The sequence below is a fragment of the Colius striatus genome, chromosome 1, assembly GCF_028858725.1.
Source record: "Colius striatus isolate bColStr4 chromosome 1, bColStr4.1.hap1, whole genome shotgun sequence".
Lineage (NCBI taxonomy): Eukaryota > Metazoa > Chordata > Aves > Coliiformes > Coliidae > Colius > Colius striatus.
The window spans coordinates 8,730,436-8,756,369 of record NC_084759.1 but is presented as its reverse complement, the minus strand read 5'-3'; the positions used below and the strand labels follow the sequence as shown (position 1 = coordinate 8,756,369).

Here is a 25,934-nt window from a genome sequence, read left to right as displayed (position 1 = left end):
TTACAGTCAGTTCATTACAGATGGACTTTGCCGCTGCTTCTTCTCAGGGAGAGGCCTCCTCACGCTTCCCATTGCTACACTGTGGGGTCTCTCTCACAGGAGACAGTCCCTCACAAACTTCTCCAGTGTGGGTCCTTCCCATGGGCTGCAGCTCCTCACAAACTGCTCCAGCATGGGGCCTGCCACAGGGGCAGCTCCTCACACCCTGCCCCAGCATGGGTCACCCACCAGAACAGTCCTTCAGGTACCGACTGCTCCAGCCCGAGTCCCTCACAGGGTCACAAGTCCTGACAGCAAACTCCTCAAGTGTGAGCTCTTCTCTCCCACAGACTCCCAGGTCCTGCCAGGAATTTGCTCTAGCGTGGGCTTCCCATGGAGTCACAGCCTCCTTCAGGCATCCAGCCACACCGATGTGGGCTCTTCCACAGACCGTGAGTGGGTCTCTGCTCCTCAGTGGCCTCCATGGACTGCAGGGGCACAGCTGCCTCACCATGGTCCTCACCACAGGTCACAGGGGAATCTCTCTTTCAGTGCCTGGGCACCTCCTCCTCTTCCTTCTCCACTGACTGTTTTCACATTCTCACTCCCTTGTTCTGTTGCTGCAGTTCAGCAACTGCACAGCACCTTCTTCCCCTTCTCCAATGTGTTATTCACAGAGGCGTTACCTCAGTCATAATTGGCCAGGCCTGGGTCAGCTGTGGATCCATCTTAGAATTGACTGGCATTGGCCCTGTCAGCTACAGGGGAAGCTTCTGGCAGATCTTTGTTTAAAGAAGCCATCCCTGTAGCAACCCCCGATACCAAAACCTGGCCCAGACAAAACTGCTTCACATCAGTACACATCTTCCCTCTGCCTGGCAAGGAAAAGACTGACTGGCATTGAAAACAGAGAATTCTGCAGTTTTCTTGTTAACAAAGGGATGTACTGCAGCATTAAGGTATAAAAAGCCTGACTTACATCAAAGATAACAGCTGTTCCAGCAGGCTGTAGAAGGACAGCTGGACTTCCCTCTTGGAACATTATATCCTACTTAAATCACAGAATCACAGAATGGTCAAGGTTGGAAGGGCCTTCTAGAGATTATCTAGTCCAACCTCCCTGCAGAAGCAGCTTCACCTAGACCAGGTCACACAGGAACACATCCAGGCAGATTTGGAAACCTCCAGAGGAGACTCCGTACCCTCCCTGGGCAGCCTGTGCCAGGGCTCCCTCATCTGAACAGGAAAGAAGTTTCTCCTCATGTTCCAGTGGAACTTCCCGTGTTCCAGCTTGTGCCTGTTACCCCTTGCCCTGTCACTGGACATGACACAAAACAGACTGGACCCAACCTCTCAACATCTACCCTTTAGGTATTTATAAATGTTGATAAATTCCCCCCCCCCCCAAGTCTTCTCCAGTCAGAATAGCCCCAGGTTTTGCAGCCTTTCCTCATTAGAAAGATGTTCCTGTCCCCTCATCATCTTGGTAGCTCTTCTGTATCATAACAGAAGAGTATGATACATACAGTGAAGAGTATTGGATGAAGGATAAGACATAGATGCCATGGATGCCATGGGACACAGTGTCAGACAAGGCAGATAACAGCAGCCCAGTCCCATGCGTGCTCACACAAGCACTACTCACAGCACAGGAGGTGTCTCTGTCAGGACCCCATGTGCTCTAGGAGCAACTGCCTAGGATCCTGCCTGGAGTGCCTGACAGTGCAGGTGGAACACCAGGTCAGTCCATTGCTTTTCACAGAATCACAGAATCTTAAGAGTTGGAAGGGACCTCGAAAGATCATCCAGTCCAACCCCCTGCCAGAGCAGGACCTCCTAGAGTAAGTCACACAGGAATGTGTCCAGGTGGGTTCTGAATGTCCCCAGAGAAGGAGACTCCACAACCCATTTGGGCAGCCTGTTCCAGTGCTCTGTTCCAGAGCTCTTCCTGCTTTGTCCCTGGCAGTACATCCCAGACATGTGGAATAAGTTGGCCAAAGAAGCAGCAGGCCTTTCTTTTAATGACCATACCAGCTGTGATGATTTTCCTGTGAAAGGATCTGTTTCATACAGACCTGGGAAAAGTATCAATTAATACAAGTGTTGCAGAATAAGTAACAGGTAGATGTTACAAGGAGAATTCCTGACCTTACCAAAATTAAATACAAAGAAAGAAGGTTTACAACTTGCACATTTTGCTCACAAGTTTCAGAAAATTTTAGATAAAACCTGGAGTATCCTCTCTTTGATTGTAAAGGAAGATGGGGCATCAGCTTAGGTCATCTCCTAAATCCAGTCCTCTGTTGGCAGCTGTGACCCTTCACTGTTTATAAATTACCACACTATTTAGTGTGATGGGCTTTCTGTTCCCAGGACTCCTATGGAAAGCTGTTCTGCCATCATCTCATCTGCTCTTCCATTTCTAGTAAACTTATTTATTCATCACCCGCCTACTCACGCTTGCTCTTAGATTAATATTTTTCGTTCAATTTCCATAATCAGGGGCACAGATTTTATGTATGCAAGCTGTTTACAGACTGTGGTATAGACAGATCCATGTCACCTTGTGAGGGTGAGAATTTACACTTGTCCACACGTCTGCCCTGCTGACATCACGGCTCCATCGTGGCAACAGATTGTATTTCAGAAGCAGTAGGAGGGGATTTCAGACAAAAAAAGAAAGATGATCTGAAAACATGTAGGAAAATTTGTACTCATGTTCACTCACTATTCACTGTTGTTAGTATTGGTTATTTTAGAAAACATCACAACTTTTGGGTTTGTTTCCCCGCACAACTGTAATTCCGGATAGCATATGACTGCAAGTACATGTTTTATGAAAAAAAAGGTTTTGAGCCTTCACTGTTACAGAGGAACAGCTGAAATGTGAATCCAAAGGCAAACAAAAACCTTAATCTATTGTTTTGAAGGACAATTAAGTGATTTATTCAGGCTTCATTAGCAATTTGCTGACACTCGGTGTTGTCAATAGGCAATATTCCAAACATGCTGAGTTAAATGAATTTTAATTTTCACAGTATTTTAAACCTGCCTATATATTTTAATGTACTCTGGTGCAATAGAATAAACCAAAACATTAAAATTACAGTTTTATTCAAGAAATAATTTAAAACTAATCAGGCATTAGAGAATAGCCACGAAAACAGCAAAAAGACTGAAAAAAATGCCTTGGAAAATTGGTCAAAATGGCACATCTATGAAGTTATTAAGGAGAGCATTAAGTGATGTCTGGGGGAAAGAAAGCTAGAAAAAAAAAGATTACTTTTAGAATCTTGGAACAAAAATGGATATATTGGTCAGAAAGTAATTTGGCCAACTTCTAGTCTGAAATGAGAATGAAACTCAAGCAATGAAAATGATTTAATGGAAATTATAGTGGATGTTCTACTACTGTAAAAAGAAATTCCAGTCTAGAGGAGGCTGAGAGGAGACTTGATCACTCTCTACAACTACCTGAAGGGGAGTTGCAGTGAGGTGGGAGTCAAACACAATTAAATGGGTTCAAGTTGCACCAGGGGAGGTTTAGACTGGATATTAGGAAGAACTTTTTCACCAAGAGGGTTATTAGACTTTGGAACGAGCTGCCCAGGGAAGTGGTAGAGTTACCATCCCTACAGATATTCAAAAGATGTGTAGATGAACTACTGAGGAATACAGTTTAGTTTAGTGATGGGCTGGGCACTGTGAGGTTAGTAGTTGGACTTGATGACCTTAAAGGTCTTTTCCAATCATAATGATTCTATGATTCAGCAAATGGATGCTAGAAGAGTTAAGAGGAATGCTTCTGTGGCCTTAAAGTGGTAGCCAGCTACTGACACAGATGACAAGAAAGTTCCCAGGGTGAGATGAAGTCTTTAGCTGAGGAGGAACGAGCACCTGTGTCTCTCAAGTTCCAGGCAGTTGCCATAAACATATCACTTTTCTCTTTTTTATTAAGCAGGAAAGTAATAAGCAGGCTGATCCATTTCTTTGTTTTGCACTTGAGGTCCATGATTGCTCATAAGCACTGTAAAAATGCCCATAATTAATAATATGCATAAACACTGTTATAACCCTCTCATCTAGACCATAATGTGTTAAACCTGTGTTATCTTTAGAAAAAAATTAGAGGGTCTTTATTACGATGGCAGAATTGCAACAGGAAAGTAAGGGATTCAGTTTCAGAGCTAAAACAGATATAACACATCCCTACAGGATATGAATTAATGCAATTAAGAAATAGCGTTGTGGCTGTTACTCACCAAAAGATACTTTGTAAGATTTCAGCTGTTCTTCATTTTTCTTGGCCAATTTATAAATTCTATTGCTATATCCTTTTAAGGCTTCTCCATAATCTCTACAGTCGAATGGAATGACCTGGGAATCTGCCAGTTCATAAACCAGTTTGCCTCGTAACTGGGCAATTGTTAGCTGTTTCTTGAAGGTTGGGTCATAAAATTTTTCCACTAACTCAAAGGTCTCATATACAGTGTGATAAACAGGATAATTGCTGAATTTGTCTGCTTTCTGAAAAAGAACAAGCGAATTTGTCAGTGCCCTGTGTTCTAACTGCAGTTAAGGGGTGTATTGATCTGTGAACAACCATGACGTTTTGCAGTTTCCAAATCAAACAAGCTATTTATCACAAACCACAATTTACTATCCTTCTTTTTTTTGTGTGTGTGTTCATTTTAAGAAACTAAAGTGACCTGAATCCACATTAAGTGACCAAGCTTCCTCCTCTCTATCTAGACAGTCCTGCCTTCCGTTCCATTGTAGAGATGGCCTTTACTAAAAGTGAAAATAGCTTGGGGTCTGGGATAAGCAGAAGTCCCCCATCATGGCCCCTTTTATCTTGTGTGGTTATTTCTGAACACAATGAAGGATGATTTGTATGTTAAAGGACCTACTAATACTATAGTGGCACGAAACACAGACTTTCAATCAGATTCTATAAATATCTTTCTGTGAACTCGACAGCCTACAGAATATACACATCACTGTAACATGATTTATTCTCCAAACATTTAGATTTCTTGCTAAATTAAGAAATGGTACAGATATACAAACCAGTCCAAGATTCTTTGAAGTTTTTTTTTTTTTTTAATTAATCATGAGTAAATGCTCTTAAAAGATGACTGGTCTGCACTATCAAACTTCTTCAAGCAATCTGGAAGACTCACCCTATTCTTGGTGTAACGGACTCTGCCCGATGCAATTCCCAGTCGCTGAAAGTAAGCTTCAAAATCACTGCCTGATCCCAGCTTGTTGATTCTGTGTGTTGAAAGGACAATAGCTTAGCAAGAGCACTGCAAAGTATGGTAGTAATTTATGCAAAATGCAGATTTTTCTAAGAAATTGAGGTCAGTTCTTCTGGAGGTACACCAGAGACCTTAGTATGATCAGAGACTAAACGAGTGGCAGGCTTAATTATTCTAACTGATTTTATTACACCACACTAATTCAGTACCCAGAATTGCTAGGAAGATCTTTTAAAGGTAGTGATCCTGATTATAACACCGACCACACTTTTTTCAAAGTACACATAATGCACAAGGCTATAAAATTTTATCAGGCACGTCTCTGCAATCTTAAAACATTAATCATCTGTTTCCAAACTAATATGAATTGGGCAGAAATATATGTAAAGGCAGATGTGTTTATACACTGAGCATATTCCACAGCAGAATCAGTGACTGATAAATAATTTCCACTCAGAAGACACAATTAGCATCTGTTACAAGCAACGACTGCCATCTGCTGGGTATGTGTGGGAAGACAGAGGGGAAAAGATGAAGACAGAATACCCTAAATATTTTCAAATCCTTATTAACATTTTATACTAAATTTGGAGTTTATGTGTCTAGTTTGTTAAATAATTGGTGTTTCTCATCTAGAAAAGAAAAATGGTTCCTCTTTTACAGCTAAAATTCTTCTGTTAGTATAAATTTCTGCAAGAACTATTTGTATCAACTGAGAAAGATCAGATCTGGTAGCTTTTTCAAAAGGAAGAAATCTCAGTGAGTCTACTTCATTGAATTTCATTGTGCAATGGCCTGAAAGGTAGGTTAATACATATAGAACATTTTGGTTCGTCACACAAACGGGCAATTCTATTTACCTTATGTGAGTAATACGACACCGTGAGTAAGATTTAGCCCTACAAGTCTAGGCTGTAGTGAGTGTTTTGTAGTTTTAATGGTGTCAAAAGATGAAGTTTAAATACTCTCAGATATAGATTTATAAGTTATTACATTTACATCCATTGTATAAACAAAGAATAAGAATCACGAGAGCTTTTTAATTACAGCTCCAGACAGTTTCTTTCAACTGAGCATCTGCTTGTCCTAACAATTTTGATATTATCTTGTCTAGTAGGGCAACTAAACTATATTTTGAATCCTGCTCTTTTTTGGCCGCTTTCCAAATTGCTTTTCTACTAATAAAAGGCCTTTAAAAAGTGTGAAGTTTCATTTTACAACAGGCAGAGGTGTCACTATCATTTAAAAAAAAAAGTAATCAAATTTTATTGTATTTTACCTCCACAGACACTGCTAGAGAGTCACCTTGTACTAAAATGTGTACTAAAAGCTGTCATCAACAGCTCATCTTGAAAAATTCTGGACAGTAGCCACACTATGATATGCTGAAAAATATGAGAAAGAACAAACAGATTAATAGCTTACCTGGGATAGCTATTATTTTCAGCTGCAGGATCTTTTGCAAGCCAGCTCTCATAAAGAGATTTATTTTCATAACCTTCATTTGGGCTTAAAATCTGGAGAGGAAGATATCATAATCTCATTGGAAGTGATTCTATCTCCATTTTTTGTCAAAGGAGACCTTTACAGCTGTCTGCATCATTCTTAATCATCAGCAATGCTGCATGCAGGGATATTCACAAACATTGTTTACAAACATTATTCACAAATATTGTCCAGCGCAGGGCCACCAAGATGATCAGGGGACTGGAACATCTTTCATATGAGGAAAGGCTGCGGGAGTTGGGTCTGTTTAGTCTGGAGGAGACTGAGGGAAGATCTTATTAACATTTATAAATATCTAAATCGTGGGTGTCAGGCAGTTGGGACACCCCTTTTTTCTATAGTAGCTAGCAACAGGACAAGGGCTAATGGGATGAAGCTGGAACACAAAAAGTTCCATTTAAATATAAGAAAAAACTGTTCACTGTTCAGGTGAGGGAGCCCTGGCACAGGCTGCCCAGAGGGGTTGTGGAGTCTCCTTCCTTGGAGGTCTTCAAGACCCACCTGGACATGTTCCTGTGCAACCTGATCTAGGTGATCTTCTGCAGGGGGGTTGGACTAGATGATCTCTAGAAGTCCCTTCCAACCCCTACCATTCTATGATTCTATGAGTGTTTACATTTCTTAGATACATTTGTGGGCCTCAACCATGAACCGCATCTCAGAGGCACTTGGAATCAACCACCAGCTGTGGGGAAGAGCAGGTTAGAAGTTCAAGGATGCTAGCTGGAGCTCATCCTCTTTTGGTGGAAGTGGATCCTGGGAATTCCTAGGACTTCTTACACAGTCAACAGTATATAGAACACTATGGAGCTCCTCCAGCAGCCAGGATGTCCCAGCTGCTTCCTTTTCAGAAGGCAAGGGGAGACAACAGCCATAACCCTGTGGGGGTTTGCCTCACATAACAGCAATATTCCCTCAACAGGCTGAGACTGAAATTTGACTGCTTTTTCTATAGGAAGGGTACAAAAGAATTGTCCTAGAAGGAAGGATAAAAACCAGTCATTAATTATATTTCAGCACTGCCAAGGGGATTCAACCAAGACTGGAGAACCATTGCACAAGAGACTGTACTTATAAATGTAGGTCCTACTCTACTTTAAAAGAACAAATTATTGTAATGAAGATAAATAAAGATAAGTACAGTCCTCATATAGCCAAGAAAACCATGGAAGAGTATAAAATTAGTTGACCAAAACTGTTAGAAAATCTGTGGCAGAGATAAGAATAAATCAAGTCTCTAGCACTGATCTTCATCTACACTTAAACAATCTTTAATAAATGTGGTCCATTAAGGAGGAGATTAGGTATGGTGTACACAGGACTGGAATTTTTTTGTTGTTTTTTCAAAATACAAAGCATAAATGTTCATGGCATGATACATGATCCCACAGAATTGCTGAGACTTAAATTCTGCACTGAAAAATACACAGACTCCAAATTGAAAATCCAGAGAGTTCTGACCTCTGAGATTATGCCAGCAGCTAGCAGAAAAATAACAACTTTGTGAAGTCACTGTTTGGCTGCTGTCATTTTCAGGGCACTTTGGTCAAGTTCTAGGGCTAAATTGAAAATGGCACATTAATAAGAGCAAGCTGAACTCTGACACAGGGGAGCAACAGCACTCCATGCTCTGGCAGAGATGTTATTCTGAGAGCTCCAGTTGTGTAAAAAACCATTGGGCAGCTTTTTCAAACAACACTGAGAGCCTAGTAAACATACTACTTGCCCTGACTTAGATCCAAACCTTGAATCAGCATAAGCTTAGTGCTGTCTCAAGGGAAGATGCAAAGTTCTTTATCTATAAATACAAAGTAAGAAGTAATGATCAGAAGAGGATTGGCGTTGAATTATTGCAGCTGCTGTCTGTCTGAAGCCAAGCAGTAAAGTAAGGACAATTTTTTGCCAATAGAGGTAAATCTCCCACCTCTATGCTGAGGACCACACTTAAACGCAGAACTCCTTGAAAGATGCCACTTCATGTGCACACTACATATTTTTGGTGAGAAGTGGCTCACTAAAAAGTTGGATGTTGGAGTCTTTTGCATAAACAGAAATACCTTTCTTTTGGACATGCATGAATAGAATGCAATCCCATGCAAAAGCCTAATGTCCCATTTATGCTGTTTCCAAGAATTAACTAGGATTCCTGAGGTGTACAAGAATTCTCACTATTCCTATTCAAGAAACTAACAACCAGGATATGCAGACTTAATGTGCTGGGGCTTTGATGTGTATGTTATCTTCACAGTATCATCCAAAACCAAATGTACTGCAGCTGAAAAAGCAAAATCATTATAATCACTCTGCCTTAGTCCTTCTAGCCCTTACAGAAATTAGGGGATCTTTTCAGATTAGGGGAGAAGAAATAACTGATTAGGAAAGGTACAGACTGTATTCTTTGGTTATCTTTACAAGATGCTACCCAAACACAAGTGAAGAAGAAAAAAAAGAGCTAATTAAGCAGATCCCTCTGCAAAATTGACCTTCCCTGTCCTAGCTGTTTCTTTAGCCTCTCTCTCTCTTCCTAGTGCAATTCACCGGAATTTTAAGAGACCTGGAGAATAAAGATGTTGGAACCCTTAAATGAAACTTATTCTGTGACACTAATAGCAATTAGCCAAGTAAAATCTGTGCCACGTTTCTACAGAGTCTAGCAGTCATTTGTGTACATATTTCTGTGCCAATAAAAATGGCATCGTAGTCAGAAGTTGTCCTTCAAAAAATGCCTTTTGGTACCTCTGACTTCTCTCCAAGAGTCCTTCAAAACACTCTTTTCCTTAGGATTTTCAGTGATCTCTGTGAATGCTCTTACAGAAAAGTTCAAAAGAGTGTCAACATTCTAGAGAAAGGTCTCACAGCCTGTGATTTATGGATCCCTGGAGGCCACTGGTGGCACATCAACACCGGTAAATGAAAGATGGTTCAGATATGAAAACTGCAATGTTGAACCACTGTAAAAATTGAACCATGCTTTTATTTTTAAAAAGTTGAGAGGCAGTCCCAGGTTTAGCAATAAAAAGAGAGAAAAATACTTTTCTAGAAAAATGTGGCAAATTTAGTTAGTGAGGCAGCAAAAAAAAAAAACAAAGAAAGAAAGAACTGGACACAGGACTCCAGATAAGGCCTCACCAGGGCAGAGGAGAGGGGGAGCAGAACCTCCCTCGACCTGCTGGCCACACTCTTCTTGCTGAATCCCAGGATGCCCTTGGCCTTCCTGGCCACAAAGGCACATTGCTGCCTCATGTTCAGTTTATTATTGTCAGCTGTGTCTATAAAGCAGAGAACAGCAAAGAATCAGAATGTTGTTGCAAAATCCTGCTCTGTCAAACAACAGAAATGTAAAAGTAGTTGTGGGTTTTGTTTATAACAAGCTAACAAAAATAATCTAAGATGTTCCAACAGTAGCTTTAAGGAGCTCAAGAAATAGATTTTTCCCTGATAGCTGCGTACAATAGAATAATCCCCTTTCTGAACTAAACTATAAAGAATATGTTTGACTACACTGTACTTCTAGGAGCTACTTATCAGGGAGACGGCATGGAATTATGGAATAGGTGTCAGGTTTTCTATTTACATTATACTTCTACTGTTAAAAGCTTAAATAATACTGAATAGGAAACGTTTTTTTTAAAAACCAGTCTCAAGTACTTCATATGGTAGTTTTATGGATGTTTTCTACTAACACACAGCAACAGTTGAACAGCTGACTTAAGATCAAGAGTGAGGTACTATTTTCAGCCCAGAGCATTTTCTTACTTTGTTTATCTTTTGTAGAAAGTCATATGGGTGGTTAAGTGGCTTGCTGCAGACAGGAAGAAAATTGTTTTCTCAAGGGCCCCACAGCAGCAGGAAGGACACAAACATTTTTTACAAGCAAAAGAGAATGCATTTCAGTGTGTAAAGTGTCACAGCTAACATTTAAACAAGCACAGCTTCATCCAACACAAGGAAGGAGTAGGACAGAAAGAGTTTATAAGAAAACGTAGAAAAGAAAATGTGGGAATAGCATAGATAAACTGTCCCAAACTCAAACCATAGCATTTCCAGAGCTGAAAGAAATTACTGTGATTGAAACTGACTCAGGATGAATGCATCTAGTGGGATGGAAGACAGAGCTGGAGTTATCCTACCAAGTGTCATTATAGCACCGATTACTACACTGGACCAAGTCACCCAGGTTCCTTAATATCAGAGGGGAAAGAAAGTCTGAGAATTCTGTGTGAAGGAGACAACCATGTTTGGTCCAATGAATCTCATCCTAAAGGTACCTATTTTTACTAATAGCCTTTAAAGGGAGCCTATGTTGCTTAAGTCAGACTTCTGTTAATTGAGATGAATCCAGATGTGAGGTTAGTGACAATGGCTCATGCTAGGTTCCTGATCTTGTTAACTTCTCATGTGGCCAAAGACATTTCATGTTTTAATGGATCACAACTTTAAAGCTTATGATAATTCCTCCTGAGAGGTGAAAGCAAAGAAGACATAATGAGACCACTTGTAACCATGCAAATCCATACATCTGGCACACAACTGCTCAATCCTTCAATATTTATCACAGTATTTCAGGGTCTCAGTGAGATATGGAGATTCAGGAGGAACAGCCAAACAGAAAATGGTAGTCAGCCAATGTGAAAATGAATGGATTCTCTTTTACACGTGAAAAGGAAATTTAAAATGCAATTTTTTCCTTGAATGCTTGTCACTTTAGAGAAATGATCTCGCTCAAGTGTTTCTTTCTCCTGGTTTCATTATTATTTTTACTTCGTATTGCAAGTAATATTCCTCTTACATCACTGACACGTTTCAACCCTTCTAAGAACACAGGAATGGTGAGCCTAGACTGTGAACCACTGATGGGATGTTTTGCAATTGATTCTGGTGGAATCTAGATTCTTCCAGCACAACCATAACGTAAGTTCAATATTATTTAATAATTCAATTTTATCCCATAAACTCACAGTTTTACATTTTGAGGAAGTCACAAATAATAAACATTCTGATTCTGTACCTCTTTTGTCAGATTATACACCAGTTGGTAGAGAAGAGGGGTGCAGTCAACTCGTAATGTGTAGTTACCTGAAAATGAAACAAAGATATGTAAGTTTTCCCTCCAAGTGTCAGCGATATTATCTTCCTAATGGATTAAACTCTGCAGTCCTTTCTTAGTCAAACTTCTTGACTTTAAGGCAAAAATTTGGATCTTGCCTCAGAACATATAGAGAAATAGAGTACTTGGTCACATTATATAAGCTACTGCTACTACACAACCATGATGCATTAGTTATACTACATACACAGCAATGGAATTAGGCCTTGACATAGTTCTAAAATATGCCTAAATATTCGTCACTAGTTATGAGCCTTTGTCACTTATATACTCCCCAAAGACTGTGTTAATCAGAAGGCAATGGGAATATCCTACTTGTTGTAGGAAGTTAAAAATAGTGTGTTCAGGAACTCTACACGAGGAAATATTCCCTGAAAGATGCTTTAAGAAGTCTTTCAATGAAACTGCTTCTTCTCTTATCATAAAGATAAGAACATTTTTTTAATGTTTTTGCAGAGATCTGCATCTGAAACACAGGTCATCTCAGTAAGAGACTTGCAAGACATTTGGGATTTTATATTTCAGAACTAAGTCTCACTCAAACAGGAGGCAAAAAAGATACAGAAAATGTTGTCATCTAGTGTCTCCTAAACCTCTCCTTTTACCACCATGCTGTGGCTTCTCTACTTTACAGCCATGGGTTTTTCCATACTGCCTGCAGGCTGTGCTGAGCTGGGTAAGTGTCTCATACCAAAGTTGTCAGTTATAGCAGCAAGAGCCCCATTGAAAAGAAACTATTGCCACTTTCAAGGCAGGCAGGAGTGAATAGCATCGTCGCTATAGACTATAGCTGCCAGATAGTGGCTGGGCAAAAACCTCAAATGCTAAAAAAAAAGAGGTGAAGGGGAATGGGCAGGCTGGGACATAATAAAACATAAGCTCTCAGATAACACAGCTGTTAGGTTTTGATATGGTTTTAGACATTTGGGTCATCCTTTGCACAGTGTGTACTCACAACAGGACTCAAATGGCAATTAACAGAAAACTCCATGATGAGGGGGAGAAACAGCAACATTAATGGTGTTTCCAAGGAGAGTCTGTATTTGAGAACTGGAAATTCAAGTCACAAAAATGCTCAAAAGAACAATGAATAGACATAATTTGCTGTCCAGAAGACAGCATAAGAAGTGCAGTGGAAAATATATGATAGTAAACAAAATAATCAGCAGAGTACATGGATGCTATGGCTCTACAGGGGATTTTAATGCTCAGTCAGGTGAAAGCTGTCAAAGATACTTTGAACAGTGCCCTGAATATGGTATTCTTTTCCTTATTACAAATTTATTTTCCAGTGGTTTTACTTTCACATATTCTTTAACGTATAAAGCAAGAGACATGTTTGAATAATCAACATTTAGATGAAAATTGTTAAGGCAGCAGCACGCTGGCTGCAAACCAACTAAAAAATATGTGTTACAATCCATGCTGAGCATATGAAGCAGTTGTAAAGCTAGTATTTCACTCGTGAGATCTTCTAGGCGTGAAATTCTGCTCTACTTTTTACACAGCATGTAGGCTGCATAATTGAACTAACAGCTCCAATCCTCCCTATACTCCAACTTCAACTGAGCACTTAGAAACTGGGTTTGGCTTTTCTTTCTTTCCAATGCTTTTGTGACAGACAAAATTGTCAGCTGACAGGAATGAAAAGAGCTCTTAAATATGCCTGTTGATATCCATTTTATTCATGCATATGCTCAAATAAATTAGATTTTATGTGGAGGACCAATGCCCTAAATAACTGAGGTTATGATGCAGGACAGCTTCACAGGACTCTACTGACTATTACTTCAGAACAGACAACAGTAAATTAAGCCCTTCTGTAAAAAAGCTCAGTATCATTTAAGAAGGAGTTTGTGATTTATGTTATAGTGTTGGGCTCAAAATTCCAAGTCCAGTTTCTAAGCAGCATTCCTATATGGCAAATTCTTCTCATAATCTGAAGGGCATAGTAAATTGGATAAGGGTGGATCAGGTTTTTATGTGAAAGACTCTTCAGAGCTTATTTTTCTAGAAGAGCCCTGTCCTAGTACCTGTGTAACTCCCTGCCCATTCTCCCTGGTCGTAGCAACGAACAAAGGTGACCACACTGGCTCAAAGCACCAAAATGGGTCCCACTCCTATGAAATGTAAGCCTAAGATCTCAACACAAAATCCTTAAGATTGTAATAAATTAACATCCCAAAACATTGTAATTCCACAGGGAGAGGAGCTGGAGGTGCAAGCAGAACAAGTCACAGCCTGTCATATTAAAACTGTAATTGTAAATTAAAGCTAGCACAGTTAACAGGGACTTTAATATTCAGACCTCTCAGTTCATTAGCACAGAATACTAAACTGCTCCAGAGGAGACATTCTGGACTCCAGACATATGGGCTGCAGCTCATGGCTATTTGCAATATGAAAGCAACATGAGAATTTACATTTTTCTCTCTCTCCACTTAATTCTGTATTTGTTATACATCCTCTGAACACCACATTATCTATCTTACATTTGCCAGCTCTGGATGCAATAAGTAATACACAGTGAACTATTAAAAATGACATATGTGAAGGTGAATTTAGAAATAAAAGACATACCTTCTATAGAAGAATCTGTGTTGATGTAAGCAACTGCCCGCTGCTGGAGGACTCTGGCATTTTCCTGGAGTTGTAAAAGTGTAATTATTACTTTCAGTTACTGACATTTAGTCCAAAGCATGTTATGTGCACTTTGTTTTTACAGCATCGCCTTAACCCAGTCGGGTTACACCATGTGCCTTACTAATCATATTAATGTCATTGGTTAATGACCTGGACACATCAAATTCACTCCTGCTTTCTGGGAATTGATTTGCTGCAATAAAGATCCATAAAGTATAGGTGCTGCCTCCTGCATCACACAGGAGCAAGAAGGAATGGGTTAAATTACTGAACAGCAGTGTAACAAGGTAAATTAAGGTTATACATGTGTTCTAACTCTGCATTTTTTGAACATGCAGCACGTGACCGTGAGGTCAGTCTGGATTCCTCCACACTTTTAATCCCAGTTATTCACATGAGCTCCCAGCACTGAATTCAGTTTTAACACTGATAAATAGAATAGCGCTGTCATTTCTACACCTTTCTATTTCAAAAAGTGAGAAGTCAAAGCACTGACATTTCCTGTTAAAAATGAATTTGACTGACTGTTTTGAGTCAACTAAGCATTGCTTTCCTGCTAAACATATACACACACTTGTTTCAATTTTTGCAAACCAGTAATTATGTTTGAAATTGATATTCCAACCACTAAGTGGTATTTTACTTAGTCTAGTCTTTGTGATAGATATTCTAATTAGGTAATTGTTACTTGATTCATCCAATTTATAACCCAACTAATAGTTTGTAAGTCACATGAACAAAACATGGAATTGATAATTGATAATTTCGTAATGAAATTAAGATATTTAAAACAAACAGCAGGCCAGACTCTGCAAAAGGACGTGAAGGGAAGGAGCATGCCTGTATATGCACACATGAGGCCTTGCACATATGCAAAAGCATATTTGCAACAGAAATTCCTTCATTTGTGAGTAGTGGAGACTGTCAATGTAACAAAAGGATGTTCCAATAGTTGCAGTCTTTTTGTTATACAGAATACAGTGAGCATCATGGGTTAATTTTCTTCAGGATTTAGTACATGACAGATCTGGCAGCTGCAGAAAACATGAATGTAAGCTGTGAGGAATGTCTCCAGTGAAAGGGAATCTAATTTGGGTGTAAGAGAGTAGGAATGCACAGTAGCAAGAGAAAGCAAGAAAACAACAATATGAAAACATTGAGGTTCAAATATGAATTGTGCTCATGACTTTTTAACCTAGAACAGCTGCTTTTTTGTGAAAGAATGGATTACAGATAACTAGATATTAAATTATTAAATAAAAACCATTACTGAACAGCAGCAGCAATATGTGAATGAATCAAACATAAAAAGAACTCCTGATTTATTTAAAATCTCTTGGTAAATTATTTTAAATATAATTTAAATTATTCTTTCTTCATCTAATGTCACATAAGCCAACAGCGAGGTGCAGAGGCTATTGCACCTGTAAGCCAAACAGTTTATAAGAGAAAGAAATCCACAGGGATAGAAATCCCATCTTTGTTGAATGATGGAATCCCCTTGGTGTTTGGAAGCACATTTCCATTTTTGCTCCCTTCTCTGACACTCTTCATTTTTCTAAGTGATTTTGGAGTTTACTGAAATACATGCTAATAAACTAAACAAAAAAAAAGATTAAAATATGTACCTAAATATAATCTTGTAAATAAAATTCTGACAGAAGAAGACAACACATTTCTGTTGAACCATTCAGCACTAATAAATTGACACCATTCAGCAAAAACATGTTTCATCAGCCAATTTTCTGCCTGCTGTATTTCTAATTTGGATTTTATAGACAAAGCAATGAAAACTCTTGTAAGACCTATATTTCTTACCAGGGCTGAACAAAACCACTTACACAATTACGAGCTGAACATGCCTAACAAAGTAAAGAAGAGAAAAACACTCAGAACCTCCCTTCTGAATTCCCCAACATTCTTCTGTAAAGCAGGAATATAGTCAGGGATCCCACCACAGAATGAGTTGCTTTTCCTGCCCCTGAGACTCTACAATACTGGAAGTGTCACAAGAATTTGGAACTATTCACTTATACGTCATCCACCTTTTCATCTGCTCAGGAGAATTCACTTCACACAAAAGGCTTGTGGATCACAGATACATGATCTGAACTTCAGTTTATAGAAATTAAGAAATTTCTCAAAATTAGAAATCAAATCAATTTAGGTTACAAAAAATGCTATTCTGTAAACGAAGGTCAGAATTCCACATAGAGACCACTGAGGGATATTAGCTTTGAATTGAGGTAGATTTCTAACCCTTAGAAGAATTAGTGCACTTATGTTGTAAGAAGTTATGTAGGAAATTTGCATAAATATGAGTTACTCACAGCACCTGAAAGGGCTGTTCTCCAACTTCACCTTGAAGCTATTGGTTGCAGTCCAGGAATAGATGCCACTATTTACTGCAACTGCCTGCAACAGACTTTCAACTTTTACTTTCTTTACACAGTTTTGTATTTACCTCAGCCCATTCTGTGGAACCCAGTAATCCAAATTCTTCTGCGTCCCAGCTAGCAAAAATAATCGTTCGCCTAGGTCTCCAACCTGCAATCACAGAGCTAAACTTGAAAATTCAATTTAAAGTTAGACATTCCAGTGAAAGATCACAGTTAATTGAAATCACTTTAAAAAAATAGTGCTTAATTGATTTAGCAGTAAAAAAAATCTCTTTAAAATCCTTAGAGTAATGTATTATTGCAGAAGCATTTCTTCTTAATGCAATATTTTCATTCCACCCAACTACACTGATGAGAGACGTGAGGGAATAAATTCAGCCAACTAAGATGTGATGCTACATGTGCATCTCTTCAATGAATTTGAATCTTTCATAATAAGAAATACAACTTTCTGTAGTTAAATCAACACAACTCCTTATGGGAACATTCAACACAGCTCCTCAAAGCTGCTGTTTTCCCATATATCCATCATTTCATGTCTGTAGGAATTAAGTTACCTTCCATCTTCATTTTACCAAAACTCCGTACAACCTCTTGCAGAACAGCTGCACCTGTAGTTGGATCGATACCACCAAATACCCAAGAGTCTCTATGACCTCCTAAGATAACATATCTGTCTAGAAACAAACACACAATATCAATCTTTAATTAAAAATTCATTTATGTTACCTGTATTTCACAAAATCACAGAATCACAGAATCTTAAGGGTTGGAAGGGAACTCGAAAGATCATCTAGTCTAACCCCCCTGTCAGAGCAGGCTACCTAGAGTAGGTCACACAGGAACTCATCCTTTGAAGGAAATTTACCTTATTTGTGTCAAACAAAGGAAGACCTTTAATACAAGTGTTACAAAATTAATTTTTAAGGTAATCTGCAATCATTCACTTACTCTACTGAAATACAAAAATGAAGACATGAAATATTTAATATATATATTTCACTAAAAAGTAACATGTTGAGGTCTCAAATCATCACTAGCTTTCTGTACTTTGCATTGTTTTAAATTTTGCAAAGTAAAAATGTATGAATGGTGTAAGAGGAACTCTGCAGTAAAAATCTTCTGACGTATCACCATCCTAGCATTCCCATTCAAATATGTTCTTGGAAACACCAGTGTAAAACAGAGTGATGAGAGGAATAGGACAACTGTTAAAGTTTTCTTAGATTTCATATTATTTGGATATCTAAAAAAACCTGAAGTTTGAGGCAACACAAGAACAATTTCACCAAACACGAAATAAAAGAAGGAATGAAAATCATCAAGCACCCACTGCTCACCTGGTTCCACAGCTCCTCTGAGGATGCCAATGACGTCGTAAATTCGTGTTATTTTACTGTTTGTATGAACATGCATTCTGACTTTTCTGAAATAAAAAGCAGTATGGAATAACCATTTCTGACTGAGAGGCAATAAAAAGTCAACATTAATAATCCGTAAGCCAGAAAGTTTATGTTTCTGTTCCGCTTTGTGTGCTCAGCACTGATTTAACCTGTCAGACTGTATCAGTGTTCCGTTTTTTACCTCAGATTAAGCTGCTGACAGAAAAATGCCTTAGAAATAACCCTATGAAATGGATCAATCTATAAACTTTCAAACATTTACAGAATTTACTGAATTAGTCTTTATGATACTCAATCAGATAATTGTGTATTAGAGGAGTAAACTGAAAAGTATATACAGTAATTCAAAATACATTTACATTTTGACCACAGTTCTAATTGCACATATACATATTTTAATAAATAATACATCTGTGTTTTCTAGTACAATTCCATGTAATAAGATAGAACTTGGAGAAAAGATCATTAGAAATATTCACCCAGGAGTAAACTGAAATCTCTGGTTAGGACAGCAGATCTAAGTGATCAAGATTTGTCAATCCTCCATCCCTCTACTCCAGTAAAATCTGCTTGTGGAATTTTATTTAAAAAAAAGAAGGAAATTCAAGTATTAGGAGAGCTAAAAATCATGTATTCAGCCCCTCTTAAGAGTATTCAGCCCCTCTTAACCTGTAGAAGAAACAAAGCATCAAACAATGCTTTTTTTGTATGTGGCAAAACCCCAAGAGTTTCACATTTGAAGTTATCTTTTCAGCAGAAAATCTGCATAGCTGTCAAAATCAAAACCTACTTCAGGATAGCCACTGGATCTTTGCCCAGAATATGACACCAGTGCCTTGAGCATGCATACACTTGCACACTTTCTATGTGCAAGTGACTTTCTACCTAGACTGAAAATGTTCATTTTGATATGGAACTACCCTGAGAAAGAAGTATATGTAGGATTAGAGCATATTTACAAAAACTGTTACCCTATCAAGTAGGAAGATGCTAAAAAGTGCATTCAAAAACATTTCCCACGGACACGTTTTGTGGATGAATCATATTATTTCTTTTCTCACTACTGCTCTAAAGACATTCCAAATAGCACCTTTATTTTGTTAAATATGCTTTCTTATTGATTTACTTCTGCTTTATTCATTTTCAGTTAGTGTTCAAGCAGAACAGAGAAGAATAATGATCAATGAAGTCCTTACAAAATGATATCTTTGAACATGCTCTTGTTTTGCAGGAGGCAGAGCTGTGATAACGATACACCATTTTTACACATTGTTCATTGTGGTCCACTACCAGTTCTCACAGAACTCTGACTATTGTAGACTGAAATCATTTTTAAGTCAAAAAGTGATAGAAAGTGATCTTTAGCTTTATTTATTGCAGCTTATCAGCTATAAAGAAGGAAGAACGATATGACAGTCTGTGACAGCCAGTCAAATTCTCGAATGCCAAATGCAATTGTGTGTGCCTTGACCTGCTACAGAGCAACTCCCTCAGTGCTGTAGACCCTGACAGTCATATTTCTCTGTCAGAGTTGAAAAAATATAAACCTCAAACATACTATTGCTAATCCAGCTAAAGAAGGGACAGTTCCTGTAAAACAAATTAGTAAGATGTACAGGCTTTGGGTTTTTCCAACTTGTTGATGTCCAGGGCTTTCAACAACGCAGACTGACCAGCTTTGGGGAACAATTCATTAACTCCTTAAATAAGTTCCAGTGAACAAGGGAAACATATACAGAAGAGGACTACTGAGTTGTCAGTGCTTCTCTGTTGGACTGGTACAAGCTGGCAGCCCTGTTGTCCCCTTGGTCACCAGAAACAGAAGAGAAAGACCAAATTTGAAGTGAGGAGGAAGTTTAGGGTTAATAGGAGGAAGTTTAGAGCTAATTTAAGAATATTAAAAAATATCTACTTAGTGCTATATAGTCATTTTGAAAAGGATCACTGAAACAATGTCTGAACCTTAAAGATTCCAGTTGGAATGACAGGACTGGACCTATACCCTCTGAACCTATCTATCCATTGACACTAGGGACACTGAGCAAAGCTATCATTTTGATAATGTATTTTCAAATTCTAATAATTTACACTTGGATTATTATCACTCAGAAGGAAGTATGATTCTCTAGAATATCTCTAGATGTATTGTTTCACAGTCTTTTTCTTGTTGAGATTTTGTTTTGCAACAACTTGTCAATAGGCAATTGTTAAAACAGACCTTGTAGAAGAGTTGTCTGCAAATCCTGGCCCTATGTTATAAGATACATTGAGACTTCCCTTCCAGCTGCTGTCTGGAGCTGCAGGTCCCCCCATTGCACTGTGAAGTGAAAATCAAGACAAATGTAATTGACTAGTAGGCTAAAACCTTAAATTCCTTTAATAATTCTTTGACCTAAAACAAGGTAGGTTTAAAAACATTATGCCAGGAACAGATTGCTTTGAATTTTCCATATTTTCTGATGCACACACTACTACAAAAGAGCAGTAAGTACAGCATAGCAGTAACAGCATAGATTTTACCATCTTAGTATAAAAAATTTTGCTGCACATTTGTGAATGCTGACTTCTGGTGAGGAGGATTGATTGTGTACTCACCGCAATAATACTTCTGCATCATGATATCCAATGGGATGAACTGGGATTTTGGGAATTCCTACACCTTCATTAACTTTATACCTGAAAGTGTACTCTGAGAAATCATAACAAAATGTCAGGTTTATAGTATTCTCGGCAACTTTCACCAAAATGGGAATACTTCGGAAAAATGCAGCCACAGAACAGGCACAAGCACTCATCGCTGCTCTTAATTCTCACATCATTTCTTAGATATTGCTTCTCAGAAACTGAACTGTAACAACAGAACCACAAACCCCAACAGTGCGTCTGCAAAACTGTGTGAGAAGTCCCCACGTTTGATGCAAGGATAGATTTGCTCTCCATCCATATTATTACATCTCCTCCAAGCGAACCGACGGATAACAAAGCTGGCGTGTAAAGTAAAGACAGCTCGCTCACAGCCTCTTGGCAAGCTGCAGAAGACATCCAAAGATTCACTCACCTATGCTGAAGACAGTCTGAATCTGATGGACTGGGCACACACAACCTATTGTTATGTCCCCCAAAATGGTCACAAAGACAGCGAGCTTCCCAGACGTGCCCCTGTATTCCCATTGCATTAGCAGATAGGACTGGTAGGTGTCTTAGTTCAGACTGAATTCGGGATGACTACAAGGACAATACAAGCACATTTTTTTCTGTTTATTTTTTTTCTACAGAAATTTTACTCTCTGTAAGGAGAATTTTAAACTTTTCCTGCTTGGAATTTACGATCAGTAAGGAAATATATCTCCAAGCAAAGCTTTTTGTCCTCTTTGATGGAAAACTATAATCAAGTTTGTGCTGCCTTTAGCTGGAGTAGAGTTATTTTTCTTCACAGTAGCTAATATGGGGCTGTTTTGGATTTAGGCTGGAAACAGTGTTGACAACACAGCAATGTTTTGGCTACTGCTGAGCAGCAGTCACACAAAGTCAGGGCCTTTTCTGCCCCTCACTCCACCAGTGAGTGGGTTGGGGGTGCATAGGGAGTTGGGAGGGAACACAGCTGGGACAGCTGACTCCGACTGACCCAAAGGAACATCCTACACCATAGGATAAACAGCAGATAAACTGAAGGGAAGAAGAAGGAAGGGGAGGACATTCAGAGTGATATCCTTTGCCTTCTCAAGTCACCACTCCATCTGCTGAAGCCCTGCTGTCCTGAGGATGGTTGAACACTTGCCCGCCCATGAGAAGTGGGGAATTAATTCCTTGTTTTGCTTTGCTTGTGTGCACAGCTTTTGCTTTACTTCTTAAACTGTCTTGATCTCAATGCTCAAGTTTTCTCACTTCTAGTCTTAACAATTCTCTCCCCTATTCCACTGGGGTTAAGTGAGCAAGCAGCTGTGTGGGGCTTAGCTGTTGGCTGGGCTTAAACCACAAGTTTTAAGTGGTTCTCTTGAGAAACACGGATATTTCAAAATGGCTATAAATTCTCAGCCATTTTCTGCCGCTTCACAGTCTGTAAACCTACAGGGCCTGGTCCTGCTCTATTAAGAGTTACAAGGCTGGGATCATGCAAAGAGATTTGCCTAAAAACTTAATTCCTCTGCCTATCTCCAAAGCAACCAGTTGCAATGACACACAGGCAGAACTTAGTCTCCAATAACTAAATGAACTACTGCTAAAAATAATTTTAAGCAGCTGTTTTCTTTCCATTTGCACTGAAAATAGCATTATTTCTTGAACCACAATAACTTTCAGCACCAGTTTATCAAGTACTTGATGGCCTGGGGTACAGACCTTTCACTGACCTTTTGCAGGATAACCTGGTGTCAGAGGGTCTCCAGCTCCATTCAGGTTTAACACATTTCCACGTTGGGCTCCTCCACCTGGAAGGTTCCAGCCATCTGGATAAGCATCTACTCCTGGGGCACAGTAGTCAGCAGGGTCTGAATAAAGGATGATCCCTTGGGCTCCTGCTAATATGGCATTTTTAACCTGTGAAATTATTTGCTTTCAAGAAGTGCCTAATTTTGGTTTGTTTTTTTTTTTAATGCAGTAATAAATCTGAATGTTGCAATTAACGTCCATGGGAACATGGCTCTAGGAGTTGTATATATGGAAGAGTGAAAATGACCACAGAGTCAGCAGAACAAACAACAGTAAAACACAGTACCCTCATTATATGTGTTACATCTTTAGTCATAGCTCTAGGCTATGAAATTAAGCATAGGACATAACACTGAGGCACAAAACTGACCACTATCCCTACTGTCCCACTATTACTAACTTTGCCAGAGTTGTCTAAAAAGTCAGATGAGTAGTTATTCAATCTCTATGCATCAGACTCCTTGTCAAATACTTCAAAAGACTGTAGTTCTAGAGGTGAAAAGTACTAAAAGCCTTGGACCTACAACTACTCCGTTTCCTGAACTAAGCTGTTGCAAGAACTGCCCAAGGAGTCTGCAGGGTCTCAGTCTCAAGAGATTAATAGACTCATCTGCTTTTCTTGTTTTGGAAGTTATTCTTAGAATGGAGTCACAATAGATACGTTGCAGGCTGCCTTCTGCTCCTATGTTACTACTTAGAGCCCAGTTCTACCATGAGCAGCGTCTGACCCACAAAGGGAAAAATAAAGCACAACCCTTACTTTGTTTCCTCTGAAGATTTTCCCATATCTGGCAATAACAATCTTTCCTGTACAGTTAATTCCCATTTCACGCTCCAGCTTGGAAAAATCCTCCGTACGGCCATAATTTACATACACCAGATCTGCCTGCACAAGAAAGAAAATCAACTGGTCATTCAACAAGCAAAATACCTGGTTTCAGAAACACAGCTTTGTTCACTATGTATGATTTTTTTCTTTTTGCATTTTTACAAATGGAATCAAGTGCCCATAAAAATAATAGCAAGAGATATCCATAATAGGAAGCCTTGGCTCAAACTGCTCTTTTCTATATTATTCTGGATTTACAGCAGCTCTACAAACTGAGGCTGGAAACTAAAATAATGCACTTCGCTAAACTGATAAACTTCTATGGCCATAAAAAAATAGTGGTATTCCTTGTATGCACCAATACTCAAGTAATTTCACTCATTTATGACATGCAATGTTGCTCCTGTCTTGTTCCTCCATGAGGAATTATCAGATCATCAGATTATTAGATTAAATTATCAGATTTGGAACATCTTTCATACGAGGTGGAACATCTTTCATACGAGGAAAGGCTGTGGGAACTGGGGCTGTTTAGTCTGGAGAAGAGGAGACTGAGGGGAGATCTTATTAATATTTATAAATATCTAAAGGCTGGGTGTCAGGAGGTTGGGACATCCTTTTTTGCTATCGTAGCTAGCAACAGGACAAGGGGCAATGGGATGAAGCTGGAACACAAAAAGTTCCACTTAAACATAAGAAAAAACTATTTCACTGTTCAGATGAGGGAGCCCTGGCACAGGCTGCCCAGAGGGGTTGTGGAGTCTCCTTCCTTGGAGGTCTTCAAGACCCATTTGGACATGTTCCTATGCGACCTGATCTAGGTGAACCTGCTTCTGCAGGGGGGTTGGACTAGATGATCTCTAAAGGTCCCTTCCAGTCCCTACCATTCTATGATTCTATGATTACATGATGGACTTTTGTAGCCTTTGAAGAAATTAATCTAATCCAAAACATCTTCCAAATTGATTTACATGTTACTATTTGTACCTCAGACTTAAGCAAATCCTCTCCATATATACAATTGTGTAATGTAGTTATCTGAGATGTGTCCAACATTCCCGTAAAGATAAAAGCTTTCAATTCATTAGGGATTCAGAGTTCTAGGAATTTGAGAAAGCTTTTGTGGTAACAGACTTCTAACCTTTCCACAGTATGTGGTCTAGCTGTCCTTAAGCGTTCTCTTATACTAATGGTTAATTAAAACTACTGCAACACATATTTTGAGAAGTTGGAGCAATCTATCCCAGCAACTGTTTTACATGACATGACTTCAGCTCATCATTTACCTAATTCTTTCTTCTTACCTCCGTCACTCCTTGTGCTGAAAAAGCATTATATGGTGGTACTATATCAGTAACATTTTCATATCCCTGTGGAGGTGGTTCAAACAATGATGTATTGAAAATCTATCAATAAATAACAGAAATCTTTGGTCAAACACTCTGCCTCCAAGTGCAAGTTGTACACTAAGCTTAGCTATTGCAAATGTTACACTAGGATCTATAAATTGTTACAAAAAATACACTTCTATCTATCAAGCAAAAAACAGATAGGGATATATCCCTGAATTTTCATAACAGAATGCAGATATGATTATACAGAGATGGATCAGTTAACAGAAGCTGCTCACCAGTCATTGCCTGAACCCCAGGAAATTAGTTGAAAATTGCCAAGAGGTGGTGACAATAAAGACACATCTAGTTCATCCATGCCATCACAGGTATTTTTTGTAATTACTCCCACCTGTAAAATGACTCTTCTCTTTAACTCTGTGCTAGTTATGGTTCAGTTAAGTGTGCTGTCTTGTAGTACTATCTGCTGTAACACTCATGTTGTCTCAAGGTTCATATCTACTCTTTGCTACCTTGTGAGATCATAGAGACTGGAAGAATTCCTCCATTCCTTCACTTCTAAGCTTATTTCATCCCTGAGCACATATTCCTTAGTTTCTACCAGCGCTCTTCATCCCCACTTATGTGCAGTGATGCTTCTGTATCAGTCCTATCTCTTCTCCTTGCTCAGATTTCACTCTTTGTTCCCCTGTGTGTAAAAAATGGGAAATGTGACTATAGACCAACTGTTCATTATTACTTAGGAGACACAGAAAGCCAGTAAGATCAGGTTCAGAGCAAATGAAAGGAGGTGGTGGATACAATGGATGGTATCTGTGTGGCATTCTTTCCTTAGTTTGGCATGTTGTGGAAGCAAAAACTTTACAGGTATTCAAGCAGAAACTGGACAAGTACTTGAAGAGAGACCTAACAGGGTCGCTAACTGGATAAATACTTGGAAAAGAGGTCTAATGAGGATTATTAAAGAGACTGATTGCACATGCAGAGAACCCCTGAGCTGAAAACAGCTAGACAGTGGAAGAATTGC

At 38.9% G+C, this 25,934-nt stretch overlaps 1 protein-coding gene across 1 annotated transcript in view; it reads right to left on the bottom strand.

Moving 5' to 3' along the window:
- Positions 1-25,934, bottom strand: part of NAALAD2 (N-acetylated alpha-linked acidic dipeptidase 2) — a 35,753-nt gene that overhangs the window by 5,708 nt on the left and 4,111 nt on the right. The window contains exons 4-16 of the mRNA XM_062020495.1: positions 24,860-24,961; positions 23,487-23,612; positions 22,648-22,834; positions 20,894-20,987; positions 20,517-20,615; positions 18,236-18,321; positions 17,453-17,572; positions 16,961-17,043; positions 14,434-14,497; positions 11,755-11,822; positions 6,666-6,757; positions 5,163-5,253; positions 4,242-4,506 (exon numbers count right to left, since the gene is read on the bottom strand). Coding sequence (XP_061876479.1) covers positions 4,242-4,506; positions 5,163-5,253; positions 6,666-6,757; positions 11,755-11,822; positions 14,434-14,497; positions 16,961-17,043; positions 17,453-17,572; positions 18,236-18,321; positions 20,517-20,615; positions 20,894-20,987; positions 22,648-22,834; positions 23,487-23,612; positions 24,860-24,961 — 1,477 coding nt within the window. The remainder of the gene's footprint in view (positions 1-4,241; positions 4,507-5,162; positions 5,254-6,665; positions 6,758-11,754; positions 11,823-14,433; positions 14,498-16,960; positions 17,044-17,452; positions 17,573-18,235; positions 18,322-20,516; positions 20,616-20,893; positions 20,988-22,647; positions 22,835-23,486; positions 23,613-24,859; positions 24,962-25,934) is intronic.